The following is a 24,839-nucleotide window of genomic DNA, read 5'->3' as shown; positions in this document are numbered from 1 at the left end:
AATACATCTTTATATATCTAGAAAGGGTGGTCCTAAAGAGGTAGGCATTTTCGGAGGTCTCAAGAAGGTATAAAATACAAGAATGTGTGTGGGTGTGTGTGTGTATGTGTTTTTGTATTTCTACGCTTTTTGAGACGTCAACAAGGAAAACTACCTTCCATATGAACACGTTAGGACCGGAATCATGGTCCCGATAGGGAAAACCATTGCATCTAATAGAGAGCCAAATACTAGAGTCCGTGAACATTGCTCCAAAGTCTGGATTTTTTTTGTTGATTTAATGTGCATACAAAAGTAAACATTGACAGGTGCAAAGGCAGCAATATATGATAAAACAAGACGGCAGCTAAAGGACTTCCCTATTCATCCCCGAAAAAACCCGCCAGGTGAACAGCTGACTTTTGTCATAATTTTGCCAAGTAAAATTCAGATTATTATTATAATATTGCCAAAATTTTAAAGTTTTCTTATAAAATTGTGACTTTTGTCGAGTAAAATTACGAGTCTTTTCACAAAATTGCCAAAATGTTAAGCTTTTTCTTGTAAAGTTGCCACTGTTGAGTAAAATTCCAACTTTTATCATTATATTACACAAATGTTCAGTTTTTCTTATAAAATGTTGACTTCCGTTGAGTAAAATTACAACTTTTATTATAACACTGCCAAAATTCTAAGTTTTTCGTGTGAAATTGTGATCTTTTTCTCGTGAAATTCCAACTCATTTTTCACAACAAGCTTTTTTTATATTTGCATAGTATATATATATATATATATATATATATATATATATATATATATATATATATATATTAGAGATGTCCGATAATATCGGCCTGCCGATATTATCGGACATCGGCCGATATATGCGTTAAAATGTAATATCGGAAATTATCGGTATCGTTTTTTTTATTATCGGTATCGTTTTTTTTTTTTTTTGTATTAAATCAACATAAAAAACACAAGATACACTTACAATTAGTGCACCAACCCAAAAAACCTCCCTCCCCCATTCACACTCATTCACACAAAAGGGTTGTTTCTTTCTGTTATTAATATTCTGGTTCCTACATTATATATCAATATATATCAATACAGTCTGCAAGGGATACAGTCCGTAAGCACACATGATTGTGCGTGCTGCTGGTCCACTAATAGTACTAACCTTTAACACTTAATTTTACTAATTTTCATTCATTACTAGTTTCTATGTAACTGTTTTTATATTGTTGTACTTTCTTTTTTATTCAAGAAAATGTTTTTAGTTTATTTATCTTATTTTACTAATTTTTTTAAAAAGGACCTTATCTTCACCATACCTGGTTGTCCAAATTAGGCATAATAATGTGTTAATTCCACGACTGCATATATCGGTTGATATCGGTATCGGTTGATATCGGTATCGGTAATTAAAGAGTTGGACAATATCGGAATATCGGATATCGGCAAAAAGCCATTATCGGACATCCCTAATATATATATATATATATACATATATATATTTATTCAGATTCTAAATCGATTCATAAATTTCGAGAATCAATAGAATAGTTGTTTTTAAAAGATTCCATTTTGGATTAATAACAATAAACTGTTATTGATATTATAATTTTTGTTACTGTTGCTTTTATAAAATCTTAGATTTTCCTTTAACAAGTGGAAAATGGATGGATGGCTGGAAGTATTGGTTTTGGGGCAGCACGGTGGAACAGTGATTAGTGCTCTTGCCTCACAGCTGAGTGCAACTGGGATAGACTCCAGCCCCCGCCCCCGAGAGGGACAAGCGGTAGGAAATGTATGGATGGAATTCACGATAAAGAGAATGTGCAATACTTTTCCAAAGTGCAAAATAAATAAAATTTGCATAAGTAAAAAGTGCAAACTAGCTCATTTATCATAATTGAAACATAAATGAGCTGATTATTTTCATATCACAATACTATTAAGAACCCTTGAAATTTGGATTTGAGAGGGGGGGGGGGGCGTGGTTTGAAGGGATTAGATCAGTGGTGTCCAAACTTTTTCCATGTGGGCCACATACTGAGGAATTAAATTAAACTGGGGGCCACTTTGATTCATTATGTACATTAAAGATGCTAAAACCAATGCAATGTACATAATTTCACGCTATTGTCTTTCTGTCTTGCCTCTGGTGAGGGCGGTCACATTTTTTCCGCCTCCCTTCTTCTCCCTGCTTGCTCTCTTTGTTTTGTCCTGTCTACACTTTTTTGAAGCCTCTTTCTTTGCGCTGTCCTCCAAATCTAAACATCAGACATGGAAATTATTAGCTGGACTCTCGACTCAATCGACAAAATATTTTCGACGAGGAAAAGAAGTTCTGGGGAGCCTGGCTGCCCTGATGGAACCATTGCTGCGGGGTACGTGAGAGATTCCTGGGATAAATGGAGAATCGTGTGCCTCTCAGTCATTTCCATTGAGGACGTGGAAGACATCTACCTATTTGGAACCGTGATCGCGGGACACCTGCTGATTGGGCTGGGCATTGCTCTGGTGTATCGTCAAATTCGTAAGACGATGGCAGCCACTCAAGGAGCCCAAAGGGCTGTTTGTCGGAATGGAAGGATCGGGCCGGGCTGTGGGATCACAGTCTGGGGCGATTTCTGAACTGAATCGCAAGATGGATCACATCATGGAAAAGCTGGTTCCATCCATTCATTTTGTACCGCTTATTCCCTTCGGAGTCGCAGGGGGCGCTGGAGCCTATTTCAGCTACAATCGGGCGGAAGGCGGGGTACACCCTGGACAAGTCGCCACCTCATCGCAGGGCCAACACAGATAGACATACAACATTCACACTCACACACTAGGGCCAATTTTTTTTTTGTGTTGCCAATCAACCTATCCCCAGGTGCATGTTTTTGGAGGTGGGAGGAAGCCGGAGTACCCGGAGGGAACCCACGCAGTCATGGGGAGAACATGCAAACTCCACACAGAAAGATCCCGAGGCCGGGATTGAACTCACGACTACTCAGGACCTTCATATTGTGAGGCAGACGCACTAACCCTCTCTGCCACTGTGCTGCCCCGGAAAAGCTGGTTGAAAGGGAAAAATTGGATATGAACAGACAAGTCATTGTAATGTCTGCTCACGGAAAAACAAAATCCTAATCTACGATTTGACTCCCTCGAATGGCCTTGATGCAACAGCAGGAACAGGCTGTTCTGAAAACATTCTCCCAAGAGGACTCCTCAATGATGGACGCTTTTGACATCCCTCCCTCCTCAACGACACCTGGAGTCGAACTTTTGCTTGCATGCAGAACGGCCCCAGGCCTATGGACACTACGTCAACACACCCAAGACAATGGGCATATACACACGCTCACCCCCCTACCCCCACCCCACGCCTTCACCACCGCTTGATTCCCCATCGGGGTGATGGACGGCTGGCAGCGCTTCATAGCAGGGAAGGCGTGGCGAAGTTGGTAGAGTGGCTGTGCCGGTAATCGGAGTGTTGCTGGTTACTGGGGTTCAATCCCCACCTTCTACCTTCCTAGTCACGTCCGTTGTGTCCTTGGGCAAGACACTTCACGCTTTGCCTCTGATGGCTGCTGGTTAGCGCCTTGCATGGCAGCTCCCGCCATCAGTGTGTGAATGTGTGTGTGAATGGGTGAATGTGGAAATACTGTCAAAGCGCTTTGAGTACCTTGAAGGTAGAAAAGCGCTATACAAGTATAACCCATTTATCATTATCATTTATAGCAGCAGTCGACCTCCAGGGTCCCAACTCCAACTCCCCCCTCCCCCCTCTGTTGCGAGTTGTCCTGATTATATGTAACATGTTTATGTGTGCATGGCATGGAGGTTTTTCCCCACTCCAGACTAGGCCCCTTTAGGAGCCCAGTCTAGATTGTATTTTTTTTTTTTACTTACCTTTTTCCCATCTTTTACGGGGCGCCTTGTGGCGACCCATCAGCGTTCCTGTTCTGTAACCCTGTACACTGTTTGTTTGTCTAATCTTGAACGGGTCTGTGCTGAAAACAAAGTTTCGTTGTACTTGTTGCAATGACAATAAAGTCCTATCCTATCGGGTGAAAAAAAACATTTTAGCTTTTGTGTTACAGGTGATAAAGAAATGAGTGTTATATCTAATACACCTCATTAATATAAACTTCCTTTATTTTTCAGAACATGTCAAAGGCCAATAAAAAAAAACTACCTGCGTGCCAAAAATGGCCCTCGGGCCGCACTTTGGACACTTGCATGTTTTGGAGTAATATGAACGGCAAACCATTAATGCATCTATTTTCTCTCCAGCAGATCAGTAAATATTTTTTTGTACGAAATAACTAAAAGAATGAAACAAATAACTCAAGATTGCATCATGATTGAGTTGAATGTTTACCTTCTATGTCCTGGCTGGGAATCGAACCATGTGCGCTGGAACAAAATCATTTGATTGAGCCAGTCTTGGCCTGTGAGTGGAGCACTTGACTCCTCTGGTTTGGATGTCTTACTTGTTGCTGGCTCATATTATCCACTGTCTGACCGCTGATTGGTCGGCGTTTTATTGTGATTTATTGCATTGGTTTGTATTGTAAAAAAAACACAAAAAAATCCATCGTGGCGCATTATCTTCATAGCGTATATTTAATTTCAAGTCATTTCTCTGTACAAGGATGATTGCACCATGATGATAGAGGTCAGGCTCCAGGTGCTGGGACCCAAACATTGCTCAACATCATGCGTGCCAAAAAAGCGCTGCTGTTTTCCCAACATTTCTTGGAATTTCTCGGTTGCAAGAAAAGTGCTGCAGCTACATCATTCCGGCAAACAAGCCGTCGTGGTTCCTCGCTACAAGTAATCAGAACAAAATGTAAGACAGACACATTGTAAGAATGTAAAACATATATCTAACATCTTGTTTCCGGTCTCCCTCCTCATCATCCCGTGTCCTACATTTCAGGAGGACACTGCTGCGTGTGGCGGGGGTCACGCTCCATATGGGTGAGGGGCGTCAGTCTCTGGGGGTGAATTGGGAGGACAGGAATGGGACTTGATACTGTTGTGTTTGCTCAGGGCCTCGTCGAAGTCCAACATCTGGCCGTTGACGGAGATGCTCATGCAGCCGTGATAAAAGGCCGTCACCGGGGTGGCAGATAACGGGACGTCATCTGAGAGCGAGAGAGACATGGTGACTGTTTTACTAAAAATGATGCATGTTGTATATACTGTACTGTGGTTATGTATGCAGACATTATGACACTACTATGTCCTGTTGTCCAATATTGTTAGATATACTGTAGAATTAAGAGATAGTAATGTTTATTTTATTTGTATTCAATTTCATTTGAAATTTTTCTCCTTCTTTAATTTTATTTTATACCACTTTATTATTACAAAAAATAATACTATTTTAGTATTATTTAAAAATAAACTAATGTTACTATTATTATAAAATAATAAAATTAAAATAAACTAATAAAAAAGAGGTAGTAATGCTATAATAAAATTCCCAAGGGAAAACCATATGAATAATTAATTAAGTCCATGGTAACTTTGTAATTTTTGCCGGATTAAATTTTTTTTTTAAATTACATTTGTATTTTTTATTATTCTTTTTTAAAATGTAATATTTTTTTATTTTATAAAAAAAACATTATTGTAAATTATAAAACCATAATTTTTTTTATTAAAAACATTTTATAAAACTATTATTATTATAAAATTATATTAAAAAACAAATAAATAAAAAAGAGGTAGTAATGGTGTAGTATCCTATGGGAAACCCCTATGGATAATTACAGTAATTGTACTTCCTGCAGGAATATTGTTCTTCTTTTTATAATTTAATTATTTGTATTTTATTTTATACAATTATTATTATTATAAATTATAAAACTATTTTTTTATTAAAATATTTTATAAAACTTACTACTTTTATCATTATAAAATTAACCAAAAAAATTAACAAATACATAATATTGTTTCATTAAGAGATAGTAATGTTTATTTTCTTTTTATTTCTTTTTAAATTTTTCTCTTTCCTTAATTTTATTTTTATTAAATTTTATACCACATTATCATTATTATTATTACAAATAATAATACGGTAATAAAAATGTATAATTTAAAAAAAATCCTAATGTTACTATTAATATTATTATAATAAAATTAAAATAAACAAATACATAAAAAAAGAGGTAGTAATGGTTTTATAAAATTCCCTACAAGAAAACCCCGAAAGAGACAAGCGGTACAAAATGGATGGATGGATGGATGGAAAACCATCTGGATAATTAATGCAGTCCATGGTAACTTTGTACTTTTTGCAGGATTTAAAAAAAAATTAAATTACAGTTTTATTTTTTATTATTCTTTTTTTAAATTTAATTATTTATTTTATTTTATAAAAACTATTATTATTATTATTATTATTATTATTGTAAAACCATACATTTTTGTATTAAAAAACATGTTACAAAACTATTATTATAAAATTATATCAAAAAACAAATGCAAATGAGGTATTAATGGTACAGTAAAATTCCCCATTGGAAAACAATATGAATAATTAATTGTACTTCCTGCAGGACTTTTCTTTAAATATTATTTTTACTTATTTTTATAATTTATTTTTTAAAATTATTTTATAAAATTATTATTATAAATTAGAAAAGTATTTTAAAATTTTTAATTAAAATATTTTATAAAACTTATTACTGTTCCATCCATCAATTTTACATACATAAAAAAGAGGTACTAATTATAGGTGGGGGAAATAATCGATTTTTAGATGAATCACAATTTCGGACATGGACGATTATAAAAATCGATTAGTAAACATCAATCGATTACTGATTTATTTATTGAAATTAAAGTAAAGCAGACAGTTCTAAAATGTAGCTGACTGCAGCGAGCCACCGCACTTGAGAGATCCGATCAGCTCCTTTATTTTAGGGCATTTATGTTCCAGTTTTGCACACATTTCCATTGATTCAGTAAATGTGATGGGAATTTCTTAGTACATATGTACTGTTTTTAAAAATGCATGTGATAAACGCTTATTTAGTGAAACAAAAAAATGTAAAACTGCATCAATATACATAAATTAAAGATGCATCAATAGTCAATAGTCTATACATCTAGTAGTAGTGCTATAATAAAATTCCCTGTGGGAAAACCATATGGATAATAAATGGAGTCCATGGTAATTTTGTACTTCCTGCAGGAATTTTCTTTTAATTCAATGTATTTTTTCTTCTTCTATTAGTATATTTTATTTTATAAAACATTAAACAATTATAAAAAAAAATATTTTTTAATTAACAAATATCTTATTATCATAAAATGATTAAAAAAAAAAAAAAAAGAGGTAGTAAGGGTATAATGAAATTCCCTATGGGAAAACCATATGGATAATAAATGGAGTCCATGGTAACTTAGTACTTCCTGTAGGAATTTTCTTTTGATTAAATTTATTTTGTATTCTTTTTTAATTTATTTTTTAATTTTATAAATTATAAAATATTATATATATATATATATTTTTTTTATTTATTAATAAACATTTATAAAAGTATTATTGTTATTTTAAAATTATTTAAAACAAAAAATAAACAAATGGAAAAAAGAGGTAGTAATGTTATAATAAAATTCCCTAAGGGAAAACCAAATGGATAATAATGGAGTCCATTGTAACTTTGTACTTCCTGCAGGAACAAAATGGTACATGCTATATTTCCCAGAAAGGCGTTGAGTGGAAGCAGGCAATAACAATATTTCAAAACTTGTTACATTTAGGACCTTTAAAAAAGCAATGTTAATAATTATTTGGAAAGTGGAAATAAAACGCAGCTACACTGTAAAAAAGTAAACTGTATATTTTAGCTCAGTCGTAAAAATCTAACATTAAAATTTACGGTGGCTTTACTGTAAGTTGAAAAAGGGTACCATTGTTATTTTTACTGTAAAATTGTGGTGACAGAGCTGCCAGGTTTTTGTTTTTTTTTACTATAAAATGTACTGTAACACAACCAGTGTTGTAACAACACAAAGAAGCAAACTGATTAGTTGAATTGTGCAACCAACATTTTTTAAACTGCTAAATGCTGATTATTCCTGATACTGCAAATGCAGCTATTGACACTTTGTGCATGTAAAAAAAAAATCCCATCAGAAGGTTGCCTACAGCCACAGCTGTTAAGTCGGTTAATATGTTTTTTTGACATATCCCAAGTTAGAGACAGTTATTTGTGTTTGTAGGCCACACACCTAATGACTAGTGGTGTCTTTATCCGATAACGATATCGAATATAGGTGCGATATTAGCAAAAAAACAAGTATCAGATGATATCGGCTTGCATCTCAAACCTCTTAATTGTGCAAAGCTGGACAGCCACTTAACATCTAAATGTCCTCCAATAAGCACACAATTTATTGTATTTTAGTCAAATCATTTACAAAAGGTAAACATGCTAGGCTACTAGGAGCCAGCAGCTACACAATAGCACACAAGCTAGACATACATAAGTGTCCTACATTGAACAATACTGCAGTGTAAAACAGCACATTTGTCAATATAAACTAGTATCAAATAATAATAGTTGCATATTATTTACGCACAAAGTCTCCAAGGCAGAAGAGTAATAGAAAGTATTCAGTAACAAATGTGTCCGCATCATTCAATTTACTGTGTCATGAACTTAACTTACTGAACTATTGTGGCCACTAAGTGTCGCCAAATAGAAAATTAAAAGTCCATTTCAATTTAGAGACTGCATAGGTCTGTCATAAGGTTAGTTCATACCTACCATTGTTTGCTGAGTACTTTTACCTGATCAAACCTTTTCTAAAATTTCACATTACAAAATAAAAGTATGAACTATGATTTGTGCCAATATCGTATAAAATTAATATCGGTATCGGCCAATGCTCGATGCTCCAATCGTTTAAATTTAACATTTAGAATCAATATTTAGATTTAACATTTATAATTAACATTTAGATTTCATATTTAAATTTAAACAATTAGGATTTAGATTTAAAGTTTTCATTTAACATTTGTAATTGAACATGTAAATTTAACATTTAGAATTCAACATTTAGTTCTAACATTTTTAAATTTAACCTTCAGATTTAACATTTGAATTTTACATTCAGATTGTGTACCCCACCTTCCGCCCGAATGCAGCTGAGATAGGCTCCAGCACCCCCGCGACCCCGAAAGGGACAAGCGGTAGAAAATGGATGGATGGATTAAACATTTGAATTTAACATTTTTAATTTGTCAATTATGATTAACATTTGACTTTAACATTTAGATTTAACATATTAGGTTAACAAAAAAATTTAACACTTAGATTTAACATTTAAAATTTCGATGTAACATTTAAATTTAACATTTAGAATCAATATTTTTAATTTAACATTTATAATTAACATTTAGATTTCATATTTCAATTGAACATTTATAATTTAGGATTAACATTTAACATTTGTAATTCAACACGTAAACTTAACATTTAAAATTAACATTTAAAACAAAACAAAACAAAAATAAATAAATAAATAAATAAAATAAAATAAATTAAAAAGAAAAAATTAACATTTAAATTTAAGATGTAAAGGGACAAGCGGTAGAAAATGGATGGATGGAAATGTAACATTTATAATCGAACATTTGTATTTAACATTTTAATTTATCAATTAAATTTAAGATTGGATATAAAATGTATATTTAACATTTATATTTAACATTTAAATTTAATATGTAGTGATGAGGTGGCGACTTGTCCAGGGGGTACCCCGCCTTCCGCCCAAATGCAGCTGAGATAGGCACCAGCACTCCCCGCGGCCCCAAAAGGGACAAGCGGTAGAAAATGGATGGATGGATGTATATTTAACATGTATATTTAACATTTAAATTGAACATTTAGATTCAACATTTAGATTTAAAATTCTACAATTGTATTTATATTTTGATGAAACATTTATATTTAGATTAGGATTTAACATGCAGAGCTAATGTTTCCCTCTTGTTTTCATTTGTTTGCACCTTACTTTTGTCTATCCTTTCTTATCCTATTCTAATTATTCAAAATCTATCAGCTAGAAAAGTGTGATAAAATGTTTACATTTTGCACGTCTGTCGCTAAATATCTACGACATCAAATCGTGTTTCAATCTAGAAAATAAACCAAAAAATGTGCTCCGATGGGCAAAGTCCTTTAAATCCGATGAACACAACAGATCTTCTTTAATCCTTTCAGTGACCTCACATCTGTGCTGTCAATTCTTGTATCTTCACTTCCTGACAAGCGAGACCACAAAGAAAAACAGAGCATTTGTTACCGGAATGATTCGGAATGGCCACCATGCCACTTGGCAAATCTTAGGGGAGAAAGCTTCCTGGAACTGCTTGAAGTTTGCTTTGAAGCACTTTTTGGAAGGCCTCTCAAAAACAGCTGTGCTATAACTAGATACCTCTGCTTGGTAGACATATTGGAACGATTAGGGCTCGGGAGGGAAATTGGCGCCTGTGTCAAATGTTCTTGAGTACACGATGACCACCGGTCTTTGCAACTGACCTGGTATCCCACCGATGTAGGTTCTGACGGGGCTCTGCATGCTGGAGTGGAGGCGCTGCAGTGCCTCCAGCAGGGCGTCGGGCGCCGCGTACGTCACAGTGGAGGAGTTGGCGGAGAGCTGCATCCCGGTCGGCGTCACGCTCAGCAGCACCGTCAAGTGGTCGGGGTAGCACAGCATCAGCGAGTCCAGCGTCGCCACGGGAACCCCATCCAGGAACACTTGCAGGTTCTGGCATCAGACGTGGTAAAGTTGACGTGTTCTCAAGTCGTTGGGGCAAAAGTGTGACGTACCGCGTCTTCTTCTCCTTGCGACAACACGGCGACCGACAGCGGGACGACGTCGTCGGAAACGAGAGCGAAGACGACCCCCGTGCTGCTGGAAGGACGTATGTTCAGCCTTAAATCCACCTTCCAACTGCCAGAGTCACCTGAACACACAGGACACCCCTAATTAATATTACAAATCCATGTAATATATCGTTAGAAAACGTATCGCTGTGTTGCCGTATCGGTATTTTTCCCCACCTCTAACTTACACAGGTTAAAAAAAAACAAAATACTGACATTTTGAAATGATATTTTTTTGTTGATATCAGACCGATATCCAATATCTATATCAGATCGGTGTCTAAAACAGCACATTGGTCAATATAAACAGGTGACAAATAATTATAGTTGCATATTACACTGCAAAAACTGAAATCTAAGTAAGATTACATATGTCAAATAAGGGTGATATTTGCTTATTTTCTGTCTGATAAGATAATTCTTCTCACTAAGCAGATTTTATGTTAGAGTGTTTTACTTGTTTTAAGGGTTTTGGTCCTAAATGATCTCAGTAAGATATTACAGCTTGTTGCTGAGATTGTATGACCTACACTACCGTTCAAAAGTTTGGGGTCACATTGAAATGTCCTTATTTTTGAAGGAAAAGCACTGTACTTTTCAATGAAGATAACTTTAAACTAGTCTTAACTTTAAAGAAATACACTCTATACATTGCTAATGTGGTAAATGACTATTCTAGCTGCAAATGTCTGGTTTTTGGTGCAATATCTACATTGGTGTATAGAGGCTCATTTCCAGCAACTATCACTCCAGTGTTCTAATGGTACAATGTGTTTGCTCATTGGCTCAGAAGGCTAATTGATGATTAGAAAACCCTTGTGCAATCATGTTCACACATCTGAAAACAGTTTAGCTCGTTACAGAAGCTACAAAACTGACCTTCCTTTGAGCAGATTGAGTTTCTGGAGCATCACATTTGTGGGGTCAATTAAACGCTCAAAATGGCCAGAAAAAGAGAACTTTCATCTGAAACTCGACAGTCTATTCTTGTTTTTAGAAATGAAGGATATTCCACAAAATTGTTTGGGTGACCCCAAACGTTTGAACGGTAGTGTATATTGAGTGAAACATGCTTGAAACTAGAATATCAACTGTTGCAAAGCTGTGTCATCAACACTCACAAGTATAAAACTACTTTTTTAAAGTAATAATTTCTTATTTCAAGCATAAAAAAAAAATCATGACTTTGACATAATTGTGTCTCATAATTAAAACGGATGACGGCAAAATGGACTTTGCTGTTTTATTTTCAATGAAACAATAGAAAATCATATCGTAGTACGGTTGGCACAGTACAGTAAACGGACAGTTAATATTTAAACATTTAACATGTGACATTTCTAACAGTTTTAAACAGAAATAGTTTATGCACATTCAGATAAATTCTTCAAAATTACAATTAACAAAATTTTGGCGGGGAGCCGGGCTGTATATATGCGCACTAATTGACTAAAAGAGCACGCATTTGGCGCGATGATGTCATGTTATACATGGAAAAATGCATTTTTAGACCATATGATTTGCCTGAGCGGCTAGTAGACCCAGAGAGTAACAAGCGGTTGCCTTGTTGCCTTTCCATTAAGAACAGTAAATTAGTTTTTAGTGTAAGTTTGCTGGTTTCAAGAAATGTAATGCCAAGCGCATATCATTATGTCAAGATAATGGCACTAGCATTTACTTCATTTAAGAATATTTTTCAACATATTGAGAAAAAAGGTCTCATATTTGTTTTTTCTACCAAGAAAAGTGCACTTGTTAGTAAGAATATTCTTATTTTAAGGTATTTTTGGGTTAATTGAAGTTAGCTAATTTTACTTGTTTTGGAAAGTTTTGACAAGCCAAATTTTCTTGTTCTATTGGCAGATAATTTTGCTTAGTTCAAATAAAATACCCCTCATTTTTGTATTTTTTTTCTTGTTTTTGAACACTGACTTTTTGAAGTGTACTTACACATACAAAGTCTCCAAGGCAGAAGCGTATTAGAAGGTATCCGGTAAAAAACGTGTCCGCATCATTCAACTTACTGCGTCATGAGCTTTTAGGTGTCATCAAAAAAAATCACCATCCATCCAGCCATCCATTTTCTATCGCTTATCCCTTTCGGGGTCGCGGGGGGTGCTGGAGCCTATCTCAGCTGCATTCGGGCGGAAGGCGGGGTACACCCTGGACAAGTCGCCAGCTCATCGCAGGGCCAACACAGATAGACAGACAACATTCACACAATAGGGCCAATTTTAGTGTTGCCAATCAACCTATCCCCAGGTGCATGTTTTTGGAGGTGGGAGGAAGTCGGAGTACCCAAAGAGAACCCACGCAGTCACGGGGAGAACATGCAAACTCCACACAGAAAGATCCCGACTTGACTTCAATTTAAAGACGGCATGAGTCCATTCAAGAGGGTTAATAATAAATAGGTTAGTGTTTTTCATACCTAATATTGTTCTTTCTTGAAATCATTTAATTTGATCAAAACTTTTATAATATTCCACTCTACAAAGTAATAAAAATCTGTACTATGAATCGTGCCAATACTCAAGTATTGGATTTGAAGTGAAGAAGTTGTATGGGGACATCCCTAATGGAAAATAAGTGTTTTCTTGCTTGCTCTCAATGAAGGCGGACACTTCCCTTCCCTCTCCCTCATGTTTCCCTGCTTTGCTTTTTAATCGTGTCGCGTCTTTTTTGGAGCCTCTCCCCTTCACCGTTCTCCAAACCTAAAACACAGAATTGATTGACTGGTCTCTCAATGCATTTGACAGGATTTTCTCGACAAAAAGTTTGGGTTTGGGGGATCCTGTCTGCCCTGACGGAATATGAGGTTACATGAATACATGATGGGTGTGTGGGAGAAGTGGAGTGTTGTGTGCCGGGCAATTCTTTCCGTTAAGGAAATCAAAGCTTTTAGATACTAACAGTGAGGCCAGCCGTTCAAAGTATCCAGATCATGATTGATGGAACGGGCAGGGACTAAATCGCAAACTGGATAACATCTCGGAGAAGCTTTCCGCTCTGCAAGGCGAGATTATGATCACTTCCATCCTAGTCTGCATTGAACTTACTCACTGTAGTCAACATTGAAGTGTGACAATCCTTCCCCAGTGAAGAAAGAGCCTGGTTCAACATACACGTAACATTGTTTACTCTTCTTCTTCAGGATGACATCCTTCACGCCGGACGCTCCCTGGTTCATCATGTTCCAGCCCCGGATGCAGCCATCGAGTCTGTGGTTGATCTATAAGACGCGTGACTATTTCATTATAGAATTTAATCATTTTCATAAATGTTATTATGTAGCAGCTCTCTTTTTCCCCCCCAAATGCAGTCGGCTTACGGGTTTGATGACGTTGTTGGTGCGGTTGGGCAAACCGGCGATGTAAACTTTGGTCTCCAGTTTGCCATTAATAGGCGTGAAGAGACTCTCTGGACTGTTGATGCTCATTATGGCCTCCTTGCTGATCTTCACACTGATGCTGTTCTCCAGTTCATCCACAGAGATCTGCATGAATATGATATCATATCACTGCAAGATACAACATGTCAGGGATGGAGCAGTATCAAAATAATACTGTAGTGTTTTATAATTGTGCTAATATGCGGGGAGGAAAGCACCAATTAAACTGAATTCAGTTCATTTCACGGAAACGTTGATTTGAGATACAAGTGTTTTCAGTTAAGAGCTCTGTCACATAACCAATTAAGCTCTACATTTATCATAAATCAATAATATAGTCATATTTTTGCTCGTCAAAGATCCTCTACTGCATAAGTGTCAAACTCAAGACCTGGTGGGCCACTTCGTTTAAAGTGGCCCACCATTTCATTCAAAGTGGCCTGCCACATCAGTTTACATGGACCACGGCATCATTTTATGTGACCCGCCACATAAATTTATATCAAACATGAAAGATTCTTTATTCCACAGGTGTCCAACTCAAAGCCCGGGGTCCAGATCTGGCTTGCCACATCCTTTAAAGTGGCCCGCCAGAACATTAAAAGTGACCCACCACGTAATTTTATGTGGGCCGCCGCATTGTTTAAATTGTCCCCCTACATCGTTTAAAAATGGTGCGGCACGTTATTTAAATTGACCCGCCACGTCAATTTACATGGCCTGCCACAACGTTTTACATCAAACATCAACGATTTTCTATTGCGCAGGTGTCAAACTCAAAACCCGAGGGCCTGATCTGGCCTGCCATTTCGTTTAAATGTGGCCCGCCACAACATTTAAAGTGACCCACCACGTCATCTTTCGTGGCCCGTCAGATCATTTAAATTGACCAGACACATCATTTAATTTGGCCTGCCGCATCATTTAAGTGACCTGCCAGATCATTTCATAAGGCACGGCACATCATTTAACTTGGCCTGACACATCATTTAAAGTGACTCACCAGATCATTTAAGGTGGCCTTCCACTTCATTTTACGTGGACCACCACGTAATTTAACGGGGACCTCCACATCATTTAAGTTGGCCCGCCACATCATTTAAAGTGACCAGCCACATCATTTAATTTGGCCTGACACGTCATTTAAAGTGACCCGCCAGATCATTTAATGTGGTACGCCACAACATTTTACGTGGACCACTACGTAATTTAAATTGGCCCGCCACATTATTTAAAGTCACCAGCCACATCATTTAATTTGGCCTGCCACATCATTTAAAGTGACCCGCCAGTTCATTTCATGTGGCAGGCCACATCATTTCCATGGCCTGCCACAACATTTTACGTGGACCACCATGTAATTTAATGTGGACCACGATGTAATTTAAAGTGGCCCTCCACATCATTTAAGTTGGCCTGCCACATCATTTAAAGTGACCCGCCAGATAATTTCATGTGGCACGTCATTTTATTTGGCCTGCCACAACATTTTACGTGGACCACCATATATTTTAATGTGGACCACTACATAATTTAAAGTGGCCCTCCACCTCATTTAATTTGGCCCGCCACATCATTTAAAGTGTCATGCCACATCATTTTATGTGGCCTGCCACAACATTTTATGTGGACCACCATGTAATTTAATGTGGACCACTACGTAATTTAATGTGGCCCTCCACATCATGTGACCCCCCACATCATTTAAAGTGTCCAGCCACATCATTTAATTTGGCCCGCCACATCATTTAAAGTGTCATGCCACATCATTTTATGTGGCCTGCCACAACATTTTACGTGGACCACCATGTAATTTAATGTGGACCACTACGTAATTTAATGTGGCCCTCCACATCATGTGACCCCCCACATCATTTAAAGTGTCCAGCCACATCATTTAATTTGGCCCGCCACATCATTTAAAGTGACCAGCCACAACATTTAATTTGGCCTGCTACATCATTTAAAGTGGCCCACCAGATCATTTCACGTGGCCTGCCACAATATTTTACGTGGACCACTACGTGTTTAAAGTGGCCCTCGACACCCCCCACATCATTTAAAGTGTCCAACCACATCATTTAATTTGGCCTGCCACATCATTTAAAGTGACCAGCCACATCATTTCATGTGGTCCGCCACAATATTTTACGTGGACCACCATATAATTTATTGTGGACCACGCCGTAATTTAAGTGGCCCTCCACATCATTTAAAGTGACCAGCCACATCATTTAATTTTGCCTGCCGCATCATTTAAAGTGACCCGCCAGATCATTTCATGTGGACCACTACGTAATTTAAAGTGGCCCTCCACATCATTTAAATTGGCCTGCCACATTTGATGTGACCTATCACATCATGTAAATTGGCCAGCCACATCATTTAACTTGGCCTGATCATGTAACAATATGTTCCAAGCCTTTTTTTTTTTGTTAAATGATCAAAATGAATGAAAAAGTAAAAAAATAAGGCCAAAAAATATAATGATCCAAATGAGTTGCTATGCAAATTGTGCATTGATTATATTCACTGCTACAAGCGGCCCTCTGAGGGCAGCCATAATTGCAACGTGGGCCGCAATAAAAATGAGTTGGACACCTTGCTGCTCCATTGACACTGAACAAGTCTTCTCACCACATGCCACTGTCCATCGTTGATGGCTTTGCCTCCACTGGTCACCTTGAAAGTGTGAGGGTTTTTAAACTGGACCTCAATATGTCCGCCTCGTAGCCCCAGCATGAACCACGAGTCCCGGGAGGACTCGGCATAGAGGATAACTCCCTCCGGGTCAAACGTGCGGAAGTCGAACTCGGCTGCAAACCTAGCACACGGCGGAAGAGGATATTTATGCTGCATGGTGTAATATTTGTAATATTAATCACTGTTGCACCCACTTTGTGTACTCTGGCAGGCGAAAGAGCAGAAATATCCCGGGAAGCCCAGCAAACTGCTCCCCCAGGTACAGCATCTCCGCATTTTTGGAGTCGTACAACTCCACGCAGACGGGGATCTTCTCACAGCTGCGCCCGTCGTCCGCCAAGCGGAGGTCCTGACGGCCGTCGCAGTGGCACGTGTAGCTGCCAATGTTGTTGATGCAGATGCCATCGCACACGCCCGTCTGGCACTCATCCACGTCTGCAACCACGCATTCAGAAGGTAAACCCTCAGCACACGTAAAGGATCGGGCCGCCACGACATCGAGGTTGTAGGCGCCGACCCAATTGCGTCGGTACTATCGGTTTTTATTAGAGATGTCCGATAAATGCTTTAAAATGTAATATCGGAAATTATCGGTATCGTTTTTTTTATTATCGGTATAGTTTTTTTTATTTAATCAACATAAAAAACACAAGATACACTTACAATTAGTGCACCAACCCAAAAAACCTCCCTCCCCCATTTACACTCATTCACACAAAAGGGTTGTTTCTTTCTGTTATTAATATTCTGGTTCCTACATTATATATCAATATATATCAATACAGTCTGCAAGGAATACAGTCCGTAAGCACACATGATTGTGCGTGCTGCTGGTCCACTAATAGTACTAACCTTTAACAGTTAATTTTATTCATTTTTATTAATTACCAGTTTCTATGTAACTGTTTTTATATTGTTTTACTTTCTTTTTTATTCAAGAAAATGTTTTTAATTTATTTATCTTATTTTATTTTATTAATTTAAAAAAAAAAGAACCTTATCTTCACCATACCTGGTTGTCCAAATTAGGCATAATAATGTGTTAATTCCACGACTGTATATCGGTAATCAAGAGTTGGACAATATCGGATAGCGGCAAAAAAGCCATTATCGGACATCCCTAGTTTTTATCGATTGACATAAAATTAAACGGTGCCATATTTCGATACCAGCAACAAGGACAAGGTGATACAAGAAATGTAAACATCGAAGAAATCTGTCTGTGGCAGCACAGGAGAAAGTTAAGTATAAATATAATTTTTGCATCTCATTGAACATACCGTATTTTCGGACTATAAGTCGCAGTTTGTTTTTTTTATAGTTTGGCCGGGAGTGCGACTTATACTCAGGAGTGACTTGTGTGAAATTATTAACACATTAGCGTAAAATATCAAATAATATTATATTTAGCTCATTCACGTAAGAGACTAGACGTATAAGATTTCATGGGATTTAGCGATTAGGAGTGACAGATTGTTTGGTAAACGTATAGCATGTTCTATATGTTATAGTTATTTGAATGACTCTTACCATAATATGTTACGTTAACATACCAGGCACGTTCTCAGTTGGTTATTTATGCCTCATATAACGTACACTTATTCAGCCTGTTGTTCACTATTCTTTATTTATTTTAAATTGCCTTTCAAATGTCTATTCTTGGTGTTGGCTTTTATCAAATACATTTCCCCAAAAAATGCGACTTATACTCCAGTGCGACTAATATATGTTTTTTTCCTTCTTTATTATGCATTTTCGGCCGGTGTGACTTATACTCCGGAGCGACTTATAGTCCCGAAAAATACGGTAACTGTGGTGCGTTCAATGACCCTTTATGACCCTGCGTATCTGACTAATAAAAAGACTTAAGTTGTTTTAAAATGAGGCTGTAACAGTGGTAGTAGGATGTCAGGAGTGGTATCATCACTCACCATTGCAGCTTTTGGAATTGAAGTTGTATTTGAAGCCGGGGGGACACACACACTCAAACATGCCCGGTGTGTTGACACATGTAGCAGGCTTCTGGCAAATACTGGGGTACATCAGGCACTCGTTGACATCTGGAAACAGTTACCGGAGAGAGGCCTTAAAATTGTTATTTATAAATGTCTTTTTACAGAGACAAACTGATATGAAAGTTTGAAGATGTGTTTTTTTCCCCATTTCAGTATGTCATTCATAAAAATAAACAAATGTTGCCGTGAAAGTTCAATAATAAGGTTGCTTAGATCCAATTAAGAATGTCTCAGACTCCAACGCCCCTCTATCAAAAAATACAAACGGTTCATAAAGTCATCAAAACTCACCTTTAAAATATTCACACACAGCACCAGCATTTTGAAACAAAAGATGAGGTGATAGAAGAAAGGTAAAAATATGATACATTTATTTGTGGTCGCGTAGGAAAAAGTTACGTATGCTGTTCCCTCTTGCATTTCATATGCGCATAACTGTGGTGCGTTCAAGGACCCTTGTATAAAGTGACAAACAGAGGGGGACACTTAACCCCAGATGCACTAATACTAATATATTTATAATAATAATAATGATGGATTATTACGAGTCATGTCACCCATACATGAAAGTCTGTGTTTTACATTCAGCGCATATTCATAATCATATTCAGTAAATAATGACAGGTTATATGATTATTTATTTAAAATCACATTCTGGCCTTATGTATATATATATCTTTTTTAATTTATTTATATATATATATATATATATACACACTACCGTTCAAAAGTTTGGGGTCACCCAAACTATTTTGTGGAATAGCCTTCATTTCTAAGAACAAGAATAGAATGTCGAGTTTCAGATGAAAGTTCTCTTTTTCTGGCCATTTTGAGCGTTTAATTGACCCCACAAATGTGATGCTCCAGAAACTCAATCTGCTCAAAGGAAGGTCAGTTTTGTAGCTTCTGTAACGAGCTAAACTGTTTTCAGATGTGTGAACATGATTGCACAAGGGTTTTCTAATCATCAATTAGCCTTCTGAGCCAATGAGCAAACACATTGTACCATTAGAACACTGGAGTGATAGTTGCTGGAAATGGGCCTCTATACACCTATGTAGATATTGCACCAAAAACCAGACATTTGCAGCTAGAATAGTCATTTACCACATTAGCAATGTATAGAGTGTATTTCTTTAAAGTTAAGACTAGTTTAAAGTTATCTTCATTGAAAAGTACAGTGCTTTTCCTTCAAAAATAAGGACATTTCAATGTGACCCCAAACTTTTGAACGGTAGTGTGTATATATATATATATATATATATATATATATATATATATATACACACATATATATATATATATATATATATATATATATATATAATACACATATGATATATATCATATACTGTATACATATCATATATATATAGATATATCTGTATATATCATATATAGATATATCTGTCTATATATATATATATATATATATCTGTCTATATATATATATATATATATATATATATATATATATATATATATATATATATATATATATATATATATATATATATATATGACAGATATATCTATATATGATATATCTATATATATATATGATATGTATACAGTATATGATATATATCATATGTGTATTATATATATATATATATATATATATATATATATATATATATATATATATATATATATATATATATACACACACATATGCATATATATACAGTATATATATATATAAAAATATTAAGATATTTTAATAATTTAACAAGTGGTTACATTTGTTCGTATTTTTGCCTCATTCCTGTGAGAATCCTGCGTGTGACTGAAGCATTAAGGAGTGGGACTATCCAGGACTAGTTGCAGTGTGCGCAAACAACTACCAGGTAGCATCTATGAGCAGATAATACTGTATCATCTCTTTCAACTTCAGACTTCTCAGGTCGGTAGTGCATTCTTCCCTCACACTTTAAGTGAGGGTTGAGGCCAAAACTAACCAGACTCACTGTAATTGCTGATTTCAAACACCTAACAGATATTTCACATGTAAATGTTTAACTGGTGTTTGATTAACGCACGCTTCACAACCCACGCCGCACACACAGTGAGGATAACAAATAGTCCAAACAACCATCAGCTAAAATCACAAACAGCTGAGAGCGACAAGCCATTTGCAAACAAGCTGCGCCGATCAAAGATGTGAGAAAGCAAATGTTCCTCGCCGAGTCCGTGCATGTTTGGAGAGACTTTGTACTGCACACGCTCAAGATAAACAGTGACAAGTCCCAGCGCAAACTGCCAGAGCAACGCAGCAGGCAGGCAGAAATAAGAGTGAAGCTTTTTGGACACCTGGGAGGTCCGTCACATTCTGTCATTGCGCAACCTCAAGTCAGTGAAGGAAGAAAACACGCTTGGCTTTTATGTAAGCGTATGGCTGCATGATCCATATACTGTATGTTTATATTCTAAGTCAATATGACATGGTTGCTCTGCTGCTGAGCATCACATTGGATACAAAAACATCTGTCCTGTTGTTACAAGCTCTACTACACTTTTGTGTCAAAGACACCGCATTTTATCCCGTTATACTGTAATATATACAATTATGTTTGTAATATATACAGTTGTGTTCAGTGATGTATGCAGTTATCAGTAATATATACAGTTATGTTCAGTGATATATGCAGTTATCAGTAATATATAGTCATCAATAATATATACAGTTATGTTCAGTCATATATGCAGTTATCAGTAATATAGTTATTATCAGTAATAACACAGTTATGTTCAGTGATATATACAGTTATTATCAGTAATATACAGTTATATTCAGTGATGTATACAGTTACAGTATTATCAGTAATATATACAGTTATGTTCAGTGATATATAAAGTTATTATCAGTAATATATAGTTATCAGTAATATATACAGTTATGTTCAGTGATATATACAGTTATCAGTAACATGTTCAGTGATACAGTTATGTTCAGTGATATATACAGTTACAGTATTATCAGTAATATATACAGTTATGTGCAGTAATATACACAGTTATGTTCAGTAATGTATACAGTTACGTTTCATAATATATAGTTATCAGTGATATATACTTATCAGTAATATACAGTTATGTTCAGTGATATATACAGTTATTATCAGTAATATATAGTTATCGGTAATATATACAGTTATGTTCAGTAATATATAGTTATTATCAGTAATATATACAGTTATGTTCAGTGATATACACAGTTATTATCAGTAATATGTTCAGTGATACAGTTATGTTCAGTGATATATACAGTTACAGTATTATCAGTAATATATAGTTATGTTCAGTAATATATAGTTATGTTCAGTAATATATAGTTATGTTCAGTAATGTATACAGTTACATTTAGTAATATATACAGTTATCAGTGATATATAGTTATTATCAGTAATATATACAGTTATGTTCAGTAATATATAGTTATGTTCACTAATATATTCAGTTATCAGTGATATATAGTTATCAATAATATATATTCATCATATATATATATACATATATGTTCAGTGATATATACAGTTTTTTTCCCGCTTGTTTTCGTTTCGGCTCGGGGCTCGAACCTGGGTCCGCCGAATGAGAGTCGAGAGTACTAGGTACTGATCTTATAGCCCGAGCTGTCAACTCAATTTCCAGCCCCAGCTGGGAAGGTGTACACTCACCCCCGTGAAACTCACTCTCATCCGGGTCACGGCACCAATGTAACCCGCTTGTTTCCGTTTTTCCCCGGGTCTCGAACCTGGGTTCCGCAGAATGAGAGTCGAGAGCACTAGGTACTGCTGTCCACTCAATTTCCAGCCCCAGCTCTGAAGGTGTACACTCACCCCTGTAAACCTCACTCTTATCCGGGTCACGGCACCAATGTTAGCCTCCAATACGCTACGTTTCATATAGCACGTACATACCCATGCCTTACCCATACAGTTGATGTTGTCAAAGAGGAAGTAGCCGTCTTCACACATGCAGCGGAAGCTCCCAGGAATGTTGTAACATTTTTGGTTGCATCCCGCTTGGAACTCGGGATCCGAACACTCATCGATGTCTGCACAGTCGACAATAATAATTACTCCAAGACGGGATTTTGTTGTACAGAGGATGTCGTCGGCTCACCGTTATTACAGCACTGCCCCTTCCAGCCGGGCTTGCACACACACGTGTAGGAGCCCTGGCCGTCCTCGCAGCGCTGCGAGCCTTCCTTGTAGCACGGATACGGCGTGCACTGGTTGCTGATTTCTGCGCGACAGCACGGAGATCATAACATTCATTTCCTCCACATGGCGACTGAACGAGGTGAAGCAGGCCTCACCAGTCACGCAGCTGCGTAGATCAGATGGGATTGTGGAGTCGGAGTTGTGTTTGTTGATGCCCACACGGTGGGAGCCCAGACACACTTTGACAGACAGACAGGATGTTCACCACTAAAAAAAGTCCCTCCAGGATTTCGCTGGCCTAAAATATCTGAACTTGCAGCATGCTTTTGCGGAAAATGTAGCAAAAGTTGCGATGTTTTGAGGCATACTTCTTTCAATGACATCGAACTGTTGTAATTTGATGAATTTGTTATCATGGTTTTAAGTGTCCCTTGTAAACGTCATCTCAACTAAATTGGAACAACAAATACTATATTGATGTTTTACTCGTTTTACACCACAAAGGCTGACAAGTAAAAGCACATACTTAGAGCTCATTAACAAATCACTGCAATGTTTTGAATAATCATAATTAATAACAGTAATAACTAATTTTAAATAATAAAAATAAACACTTCCTTATTGTGTCGCCCACAAGTTGCAGGCATTCTCCGTGTACGTTTTACGCATGAAAAGGGTTTGTCCATCTTAAACACTAGGAGTGTGACTCTTTGGGCACCTAACGAACCGATCCAATTCCGATTCCTGAAGTGACGAATAGATTCAACACGATTCAAATAGATTCTCGCAATGTAGTATTTGATATAATAATCCTAATGAAACGTTTTCAAAAAAGGTTAAATAGAACCCTTTATTTAACCAGATAAGAAAACCCATTGAGATCAAGATCTCTTTCACAAGGGTGACCTGGCCAAGAGGTCAACAGCACATGTCACAGAGCAGTTTCAAAAATAATACATTAAGACATACATTTTAAAATACATAAGAGAACTGTAAAACAACAGAGATTTACATCTTTAAAAACACAGGCACTGTGCAAACGTCTCTCGCTGTTTGTCCCTCAGGACAGAACGGAAGACTCCAAATGGAAGTAGTTCTGTAAGTTTCAGTTTAGTCTGCAATGCATTCCATGCCATAGGGGCAGCAATGCCAAAAGCTCTTTTGCCAAATTCAGTCCGTACATGAGGAACAGTTAAAACATACAAATTGTTAGAACGTAATGCGTAAGAGCTGCTCTTTCTTTGTAACAGAGTACACAAGTATGGAGGTATTAAACCTAAAAGAGCCTTATAAATGATAGTCAGCCAATGTGTGTATCTGCGTGCACTCAATGAAGATAAGTCTGACTTCATATACAGTTGACAATGGTGGGTGAGACTACGACAGCCAGTAACAAATCTTAGTGCTGAATGAAAAACAGTGTCCAAGGACTGGAGGCATTTAGATGAAGCACTAAAATAAAGCACGTCTCCATAATCAATTACAGGCAAGATAGTTGCTGTCACCAATTTCTTTCTGACTTTAAGAGAGAAGCAGTTTTTATTTCTAAAAAAGAAACCAAGCTTTACCCTAAGCTTAGAGACCAAGTTGTTAATATGGGCTTTAAATGTTAGAAAAGCTCCTTCTGGTTTGCATGGAGATGACCTAAAACATAAAAAAATTATATATA

The 24,839-nt window shown here is 36.6% G+C and overlaps 1 protein-coding gene across 1 annotated transcript in view; it reads right to left on the bottom strand.

Annotated features, from left to right (window-relative positions):
• Positions 1–4,229: 4,229 nt before the first annotated feature.
• pros1 (protein S) overlaps positions 4,230–24,839 on the bottom strand; it is a 28,394-nt gene continuing 7,784 nt past the window's right edge. The window contains exons 4-14 of the mRNA XM_062035518.1: positions 23,326–23,409; positions 23,130–23,252; positions 22,936–23,061; positions 18,921–19,049; positions 17,184–17,424; positions 16,924–17,110; positions 14,227–14,391; positions 13,959–14,127; positions 10,839–10,975; positions 10,548–10,776; positions 4,230–5,132 (exon numbers count right to left, since the gene is read on the bottom strand). Coding sequence (XP_061891502.1) covers positions 4,951–5,132; positions 10,548–10,776; positions 10,839–10,975; positions 13,959–14,127; positions 14,227–14,391; positions 16,924–17,110; positions 17,184–17,424; positions 18,921–19,049; positions 22,936–23,061; positions 23,130–23,252; positions 23,326–23,409 — 1,772 coding nt within the window. The 3' untranslated portion in view covers positions 4,230–4,950. The remainder of the gene's footprint in view (positions 5,133–10,547; positions 10,777–10,838; positions 10,976–13,958; positions 14,128–14,226; positions 14,392–16,923; positions 17,111–17,183; positions 17,425–18,920; positions 19,050–22,935; positions 23,062–23,129; positions 23,253–23,325; positions 23,410–24,839) is intronic.

Source organism: Entelurus aequoreus, linkage group LG02 (assembly GCF_033978785.1).
Source record: "Entelurus aequoreus isolate RoL-2023_Sb linkage group LG02, RoL_Eaeq_v1.1, whole genome shotgun sequence".
NCBI lineage: Eukaryota > Metazoa > Chordata > Actinopteri > Syngnathiformes > Syngnathidae > Entelurus > Entelurus aequoreus.
This window is presented reverse-complemented; position numbering and strand designations above follow the sequence as displayed.